The sequence below is a fragment of the Alligator sinensis genome, unplaced genomic scaffold (assembly GCF_000455745.1).
Source record: "Alligator sinensis unplaced genomic scaffold, ASM45574v1 scaffold772_1, whole genome shotgun sequence".
Classification (NCBI taxonomy): Eukaryota; Metazoa; Chordata; order Crocodylia; family Alligatoridae; genus Alligator; species Alligator sinensis.
The window spans coordinates 272234-281135 of record NW_005842695.1 but is presented as its reverse complement, the minus strand read 5'-3'; the positions used below and the strand labels follow the sequence as shown (position 1 = coordinate 281135).

Sequence of the window (8902 nt, the reverse complement as noted above, 5' to 3'; positions counted from 1 at the left end):
GGAGTGTCTGCTAATTTCCCCTGCAGCCATACATCCATATGGTAGGTACCACAGGTCTAGTTGACCTCCTACTTCTGGACACTTGCCAGACTGCTGTGATAAAGTCCTGCTGTGTCGGACCTGTGCCTTAAGTTCCTGGGTTTGAGCAGAATTCGGATGCTACCTCTCGCTTCGGGCTTTTACACCTGCTAGCGAGGTGCAGATCTTCTGTCAAGTGCCCTTTTGGCAAGCCGAAATCCCACAGTCCAACTGCCTGATTCCTGCAACTCGTGTCAGCTCTCTGAGATCTCCCGATTGTTTAAACGCGTCCCTTCTTGGAGCTCCAATTTTGAGGGCGCTCTGATACGTATTTACAATTTACCTCCTCGGGAACATGAGGTAGATGAAGTGTGTAACAGGGAAACTTTGCAACAGGTTCCAAGACCAGTCGTCCTTTACTTTAGATCACATAAGAGATCTGCAGATCTAGACAAAACAATAAAACACCGAAGGCGTGGCCAGACAAGTGAGAATGTGCACTCCCCGGGGACAGCTAGCAGTGGCACATATTTGTTGTCCCCAGGGAATGCCACTGCACACGTGCTCTGGCGCGTGGCAAGTTGCCCTGGGTGGGGTAGGGGAGGCTGGGGGCAGCACCTGGGCTAGCCCCAGCATCCTTACCCGTGGTCGTGGGGGTCTCCTGGGGCTCCAGCAGCAGCAATCCAGGTGCACAGAGCCTGGCTGACAACTGGAGTGTGATCAGCCAGACTCTGGTTTTGGGCAGCGCACACTGCTGCTACATGCATTGTGCTGTTTTCTTCTGCCACAAGGTTTTTTTGACACTGGGGTTTTCTAGTGTCAAAAAACCCTGCTGCACTGCCAATTAGCAGTGCAGCAAACACCTGCATGTGCGGCGCGTGCAGTTTTGCGCTCGTCTGACCGTGCCCTTAGACGCCATTCCTTACCACGCAGAAGCATTCAAGAGAACGTGTGTCCTTCTTCTCTGAGCCATGGAATATGGAGTCTATTTGCTCTGACCCCTCCAGCCAGCTTCCTTTACCATCTTCCTCCAAAATCCCGTGCCTTTGTTCCTTTCTCTTGCCCTAAGCCCTTTCCATGATTCCACCACTATTGGAGATTTTCCATTTTCTACAATCCCTGTGGATAAATTTGGTTGAACTGATTTTCTTCAAGCTCAGGCATATCCAGCCAGAGCAATTTGTTCAAGTTAATGAGTTCTATTGTTTGCCGTGTAGCTTCTTCCAGGCAGTTTGGGGGGGTGATGTGTGACCGGGGCCTTCTGAACCCAGGGCTCACTCACGGAAATGTCAAGCTTTCATCATATGGAGCAATTTCATAAAATTAACCAGAATGATTTTAAATTGTGGAGAGACATAGTTTCCCAAATAGTTGAGGTAAAACTGCTTTTATAGGTTATTAACTGTCTGTCTGTGTGTTTTTTGTACTGAAACTCTGTGATCTAAAAAGTAACATTTGTTTTTATACACTTATCCCAGTAGAACTTGGATGTTTTGTAGCCTTCTTTGTTGTATAATCTGGTCTAATATAATTGGAATTTGAATAGTCTAGAAAGCCAGCTTGGAGTTAGTTTTCTACCGATTTTTATATTAAAAGTTTGCGATCTGGAAAGTAATATGGTTCTAATTACTTATTAACATATTGTTAGGAGCCTAATTTTGTAGAATTTTTACTGAGTTATCTGACTAATAAAGAAAAGCAGTTCTGATTCAGTTCCTTATTGATTTTTTTTGCATTAAAACTGTATGGTCTGGAGAGTAATATGCATTCTATTACTGGTGCTCATCTTTAATTTTGTAGCTTTTATTATTAAATATTCAAGTTCAGCTTTACTGGGAGAAAAATGAAGTTTGGCTTAGATGTCAGTGTTAAAACTTTATGCAATTTTTTCTGTCCCCTTAGCTTTTCAAAATGCCATATAGATACTTCACGTTTTTGCAGGCCCTGTCAACATGTTTTTATTTGTTTTATTGTATCCTATAAATTATAGAATGTACTTGTCAATTTTTAATTTAAAAATGAAATTATGAGCGAAATTCGTTTAAAAATTGTCTGACGAACAGTTCATATAGGATGTCACCGTTTGATGCTTATTAAACTGATCTAAAGTGTTCAGAATCGTCCTTGCTTATTCATTGAGAGGAGTGCTGGAGTCTTTAAGAGGAAAGAAAAAAATTGTATAAAATGCATGACATTTATTTGATAACCAGAAATATTTCTCAGAAGAGCTTCTTCTCAATGCTCATTATGAAGAAAACATTATTTGCTGCTACCTGTGCAAAACCACTTAGTTAAACTTTAAGGGCTAGATTGTTTCCTTAGACATCTGTCTGAATGTATACCACCTCAGACTCACTAATTAATCTGTTCTTATTGCACCCATGTGAGGTAGAGAAAATAACAACACACAAGTGACAGATGGAAATTGAGATGCAAAGGGTGAAATCCTGAATTTCACCCAAGTTGGTTAAGAGGCAGATCTTTCCCTGGTGTAAATTGTCGTAGCTCTGTTTACTTCCATTTAAACCAGTTGAGAATCTGCCCCTAAGGCTAAGTACGGAGGTTCAAAAAGCCTGAGGCAGAACCGATTCGGTCTTCACAAGCGTTTCTAAGCTGTGTAGATTGAACTGATAACAAACTGAACTGATGTTCAGTTGTTGGGTGGCCAAGATGAGCAAAAGCCTGCATACTAATGACCTCTGCTTCTGTTTTCACCTCGTGGAATATTGTTAGCAGTGGTGACCCACGTGCGAATAAGAATTTGAAAGCTTCATGTGACCTTTCAACATTATTAAACCCCCGAATTCACAATCTGAAAGTATAATTTAGGATATTTTGACTCGTGACAATATTGGAAGATATTAATCATGAGATTTTTGTAAGAAGTTTTGTTTTCAGCATCTCCTTCTTATCAAAATTCTTTATTTACTGGAAGACTTGTTCTGTTGTGATAATCATTCTCCATTTAAACTTAGTTTTCTGTTTTTTTAAAATGAATTTCAAAGTTTTGAGAGAGGATTTAATGCTTGTGAAGGTGAAAAACTAATAGAATTGACCCGCATTAGGTGTAATAGACATTATGTACATTTCTTTTTTTACACTTCTGATGAGCGGACACTTAAAAATATGTACCAGATCATCCACTGTTATTGCCTTCTAACTAGATATTTTTTAAGAGGGTGCTTGAAGGAGGCTCCTGAGCTTTTTTGCACTTTTGAACTAAGGAGCATTTTAACCGGTGGTACATTTCTTAGAGGTTAAGATATCCCTATTAAACCACCTACATCTTTTTCCTAAACATTTTAAAGGAAATGGCTGAAATATTGGTGGCTTGTAATGGATGAGTTTTCTATTTTATCAAAATATTTTTCTTTGCTTTTGTGTTTCAGATGATGTGGCACCCTATTTCAAGACTGAGCCAGGCATGCCCCAGATCCATCTCGAGGGGAACCGTCTTGTCCTCACATGCCTTGCTGAAGGCAGCTGGCCATTGGAATTTAAATGGTTGCACAATGACAGTGAAATCACCGCCTACTCCAGTGAATACAAGTAAATAGATTTAAAAAAAAAAGAAACTATTGTCTAATTGTAATATTTTGTGATTGCACTTAGGAGAGGTTTGCTCTTAGGCACAGTAGAACTGTATGCTAATGACAACAGGCATTTTCGTGGTATAATTTAAGAAGAAAATTGGGACAAAGGCAATAAATGGAATGTGAGACTGTGTGGGCCTGTGTGAAAGCCTTTTCCTCTTTTTGCTAAAAAAACCATGCTGATAATGCATAAAAATCCTGGGTAATGCAAAAAATAAAAAAGCTGACTTCTTCAAGGATTTCTTCATGGTGATGCTCTTCTAAGGGTGCTTACTTTGAAAGTGGTTATTTTTTCCTGGTAATGTGATTTTTCTATGAAGTAGATACTAATTTAAAGTGAATAGTTTATTGTTTTAGAAGTAAAACAAAAAGCTCTTGATTTCAACATGTGTTTTTCATTGTGTTTGTCTACAACTCTGGATACCTTGCTTCTCTATTAGGTAATGAGGTATAATGAGTTAAAAGCAGGGCAGATTTCACATACTTACGAATGCTCAGCTCTCCTCCTCCATGGAGAACTGAGTTCACTTAGACTACTTTTATGAATAAGTACATCTCATGTGATTAGGGTGGTAGAACAGATTTCTTAGCATATAACTGCCACAGTTTTTTTTTTGGTTTTGCTTCTGGGAATGTGAAGTTTAATTATCAAAATATAATATAAGCAAAACATTGTGCTTTCTGCTGTACAAGCCATATCTATGAAATCAACAGCAAACACAAAGCCTTAAATACTTGAACAATTATTTTAGAAGTGAGAGTTAACTTCTCAGGGTGTCCATAAAAAAGCACAAAAACAGGCACCATTTTAAACTATATCTACTGTTCTAAGAATGAAGCTGATAATGCAGCCAATCAAAACTCATCCTACAGTGGTTTCCTAGGTAACCAATATATCATTATTAGAGAGAAGGATTCCACACTTTGAAAGGAAACCAAATAAAAATAGGGGTATATTCTACTTTCTACTATTTTTTTATACAGTAGTATACTGAAAAGAGTAAGTTTTGTGGCTACAAGGTCCATGCTAACCATTTGCTGGAGGTCTAAAGACTGCACCTAGTTTAAATACATTTTCTCATCCCTTTAAAAGTATCTTAAAATTGTCCTTCTCATTTAGAATAAACGAAACAAAAGTAATATATAAGAAGTTTTTTAGTGGAGAAATTCTTTCACCTATTTCCATTTCCCTGTTCCGTCTTTACTCTCTTTTCCATAAAATCATAGAAATTAGAAATAAGACCCTCTCCTTCAGCATTGCTGCATTGTTCCTTATGAGATCTGCCTTTATCTTTTCTTCCACTTTTCAGATTTTTCTCCATAATACCATATTTACCCAACTGAAGATTTTCCTGAATTTAAGACAAGCCCCCAAGAACTAGATTCTATAGATGGAAAATTTACAAATTTGTTATAATTTTCCATGTGTAACATCTAATTATTGGAGGGTCATCTTAAATCTACCCCCCATCCACTGCTGTGTCAGGGGCCAGGCTGTTGAGAGGGGCAGTAGGAGGGCAGGCAGTGAGGATGCAGTAGGGCATAGGTGGTGAGCAAGACAGTAGGGGACAGGCTTTGGGAAGGTGGTGGTAGGGGAGGCAGTGGGGCTTGACCCCCCTACACCTTGCCCCGTTGTCTTGTCTACCAGCACCACTTGGCCCTCCGCCACCTCTTCCCCCCACTACCTGACCCTGCCACCTCTGCTCCCCCCGACTACCTGACCCCAGCCCACAGCCTCAGATCCCCCTTCTCCCCATCTCCTCTCTGCCCCCTGCAACTCCTTCCACCACTTACCCTTGCTCCAGCTCTAGCAGGGTCTGTCCCCAGTCCAGCCTGGGGCATGGAGCATGTTTGGTCTGGCCCCAACTTGGTCCCATAGCAGCAGTGGCAGCATGGCAACTCTCAAGGGAGTTTTTCTCATTCACAGTGTTGGGGGTTTTTGCTGCTTGAGAGAGTGATTCATTGTGGACTCGATCCAGAGTAGTTCCAGCTGTACTTTATCTTTTATTTGGAATGCCGCATGCTTTGGGATTCTTTGTAACAAGACTGGAACGACTGTTTTATAAGAAAACAAGAAAATGGTAGCCAATATGCACAAGGAGCACAAGTTTACAGTTGAAGATTGAATATTGAGCCTGAATCCTTTTGCTTAGCTAATGGTAAGCACTGATTCTTGCACTGGGTAGTTGCTTAGAAATATCACATATATACATTTTCTTTTGGTTAATGCAGATCCAGACAGCTGATGATAACTTAGCATCTATATGTTGCAATGTTATATATTTAAAAATGCTATGTGAACATTAATTAGTCCTCAAGAAAATCCTTTGGGTGCTTTAGGTAATACTTTTACTCGGAGAGAAAATCACAATAGAAGAAAAAGCAAAGGCCTTGCAGTGAATGACTAGAGCTACGATTAGAGTTTAAGATGCTTTCATGCATTTCAGGGTTCGGTCCATATGACTGAACTGCTTTTCAGTGTAGTGGAAGAATTGTCAGCTGTTTGAAGAGACCAAAGAGAATGAGATGGTGACCTCTAATGTACATATAATGGTAGCCAGATACTTCAAGCAGTCTTCTCTCAGGTTTCCAATTCCAATGTGTCTCTTAGGATTCCTTCAGCTAGAAAGATGAAAGGAGTTTTGTACAGATAGTTTGAATTTTTAACATGGCAGCTACAAGCCTTCATCTACACCTTCCATGGTTTTGAACAGTCACTGAATGATGACCGAGCTGAAGGCTGAGAACTTTTTGTGATCCAAATACTCCAAAATACTCCATTGCCTCATAGCAGTGAGGCTTTTAGATGTTACTATTTAATAGGCTGGCTAGTTTTCTGCTGGGCTGTAGTGTACTCGGCTTCAGACACTATGGAGATTCCTAAATAAATATGTGATATAAAAAAGGCTTTTATCTTGTAAACCCTCTAAATTCCACTTTTAATCAGGGGCAGGCAATTATTTAGGGTGGAGGGCTGCTTAATGAGTTTTGGTGAGCTGTCGAGGGCCACATGGGTAGCCCCACCCCTTAACGGATGCCTTGCCCCTTTGTTGCCATCTTGGGAAGTTCCAACCCCTAACCCCTGACCTTTGCCTCCAGAAATCCCTCCCCTTGCCTGCTGGAAATACTCCTTTTGGAGGGAGGGGTTGCCATCTTAGAACCAGAAGAAAAACCCAAATCATACACCAAGTCAAACACCCACTATAACATATTTTAATTTTATTACAAAAATTTTTTGACATGATTTGTTTGTTAACTTTATATAGAGGTGATTGCATAATAACTCAAAAATAAATTCTTAGTCTTGTATATTGTGTGGGGGTGTCTGTGTATGGTGGGGTGGAGTGGGGTGTGTGAATGGTAGGATGTAGGTGTGTATGTGATGGGGTGTGGGGGGTTTGTGGTGGTGTGTTGGGGGGTTGTGCATATGGAACGGTTGTAGGGGCAGGGGGTGAGGGAGGGCGAGGGTACCCCTGCACTCCCCCCCCCCCCCCCATGGTGCAGCAGCTGGGGTGCTCAGGGTGCAGGTGCCCAGCTGGGTGCAGCTTCAGTCAGCGCTGCACATCACAGTGAAGAGCACAGCCTCCACCAGGCCGTCTGTATTGCTAGCGCTCCCTGCCACACACGTGCAGCCCCTGCATTCTCTGGGCACAGGAAGGAAGCCCCAGGCACTGGAGCTGGCTGCCTTCCTTGCCTGGGGCTTCCCTCCCCTTCTGTGCAGCTCCGGTGTTGGAAGGCAGCCAGCTCCAGTGCACAGGGCTACCCTCCTGTGCCCAGTGAGTGCAGGGGCTGCACATGAGCGGCAGGGAGTGCTGGTGATTACAGATGGCCTGGCAGAGGTCGTGATCCTCTCTGTGATGTGTGGCGCTGGCCAGAGCTGCGCCCCGTTGGACACCTGCACCCTGACCCCCCCGCCGCCTGCTGCTTCTGCTGCTGCCACCAGTTGCTGGGGCTGTGCGCCAAGGGGGAAGTGTGGGTGGGTCCCACACCCTCCACTCTTCCTCATACCCACATGCTACCCCCACAGACTCTGCGCTGCTGCTGTGCTGGGCTTGCACTACTGCCAGATCCAGCCTCATGCTCCCGCCCAGCTACAGCCCTGCCCCTGCTGCTTTTCTACCTGCTGCCTGGAGCCAGCAGGAGACTGGGGAAGCAGAGCAGGTTCCCTGGGGCTGCAGCAGCGGCAGCATCAGCCAGAAGCTGTGCTGGTTCGGCTGTGTCCTTCCCCATAGAGGTAGGATCAAGATGCAGTAGGGTATATTTGGGGCTGTGTGTACACATGGGCACTTCATTCTCACCCTCATGGGTGGAAGGGCTGGGTGGGGTGCATTTCATTGGGGGGCGGCGTGGGCTGGATGAAAGTGTTTGGCAGGCTGGATCTGGCCCGTGGGCCGTATTTTGGCCACCTCTGCTCTTAATATTGTAGCATAAGTGTTCCCTCTGACGCTTAGAAGTCAAAATAGGTGGTGTACCTGGCATAAAGTCTGAACTACTTTTTAGAATCAAATGTGCTAATTTCTTCATCTAGGGAAGAGCTTCTTCTGTCTGAAAGAGGAAGCCAAGTTTGCATTCTGTAGTCTTTTCTTTTTGTATCTAAACTCAGATTTCCCATTTCTTCCATTCAGGCTCCGGTAAGAGATCTTTATAAGGGTTTAATTTTTATCTCCTGGGATTCTGCTATGATGATTTGGTCCCTAAAAAGTGATGATTTTTTATCATATAGGAACTGTGAGTTGTGAAATAATTTTCTGGGAATAATTAGCAGAATTCCTTTCCACTGCAGTCTGTAGTTAACTCCAATATTTTCTCTTCTCTCCCACATAAGAGAATACACTTGCCTCCATAGCAACTTGTAGTTCTGCCAGCATTTTCCTGTAAAATCAGGTTGCCTTCCACCAGTGTGAGTTATGTGAGCTACACCTTGTAGACTACACCAAGGCATTCCCAGTTTGGGCTTCAGCACAGCATTAGGATGTATTTTAGGTGGGCTTCCAGAGTCTTTCTCTGAAATAGTTTGTGATTGCTTTACAGCAAGGGCGGGCAAAATATGGCCTGCAGGCAGGATCCGGCCCACCAGCCCATTCTATCCGGCCCGCGAGTTCTCTAAAAATGTTAGAAAATTTATTTTTATCTGTCCCTCACTGCGTATTAAAGATGACAGGCAGCCAGTGGTTGCAGGACCCAGCAGGAGCCTGTGGCTGAGCAGCAAGGCGAGCCCAGCTCCACCCCGCCCCCAGCCCTCACTCCCTTCCCCCTGCCCCTCCCACCCTTAGCCCCAAACGAGAAGCCTC

The 8902-nt window shown here is 43.3% G+C and overlaps 1 protein-coding gene across 1 annotated transcript in view; it reads left to right on the top strand.

Moving 5' to 3' along the window:
- The window catches only part of LOC102376644 (protein sidekick-1-like), a gene marked incomplete at its 3' end in the record, with an annotated part of 520442 nt that overhangs the window by 247805 nt on the left and 263735 nt on the right, over positions 1–8902 (top strand). Inside the window, exon 2 of the mRNA XM_014524891.2 lies at positions 3408–3567. Within this exon, the coding sequence (XP_014380377.2) occupies positions 3408–3567 (160 nt within the window). The remainder of the gene's footprint in view (positions 1–3407; positions 3568–8902) is intronic.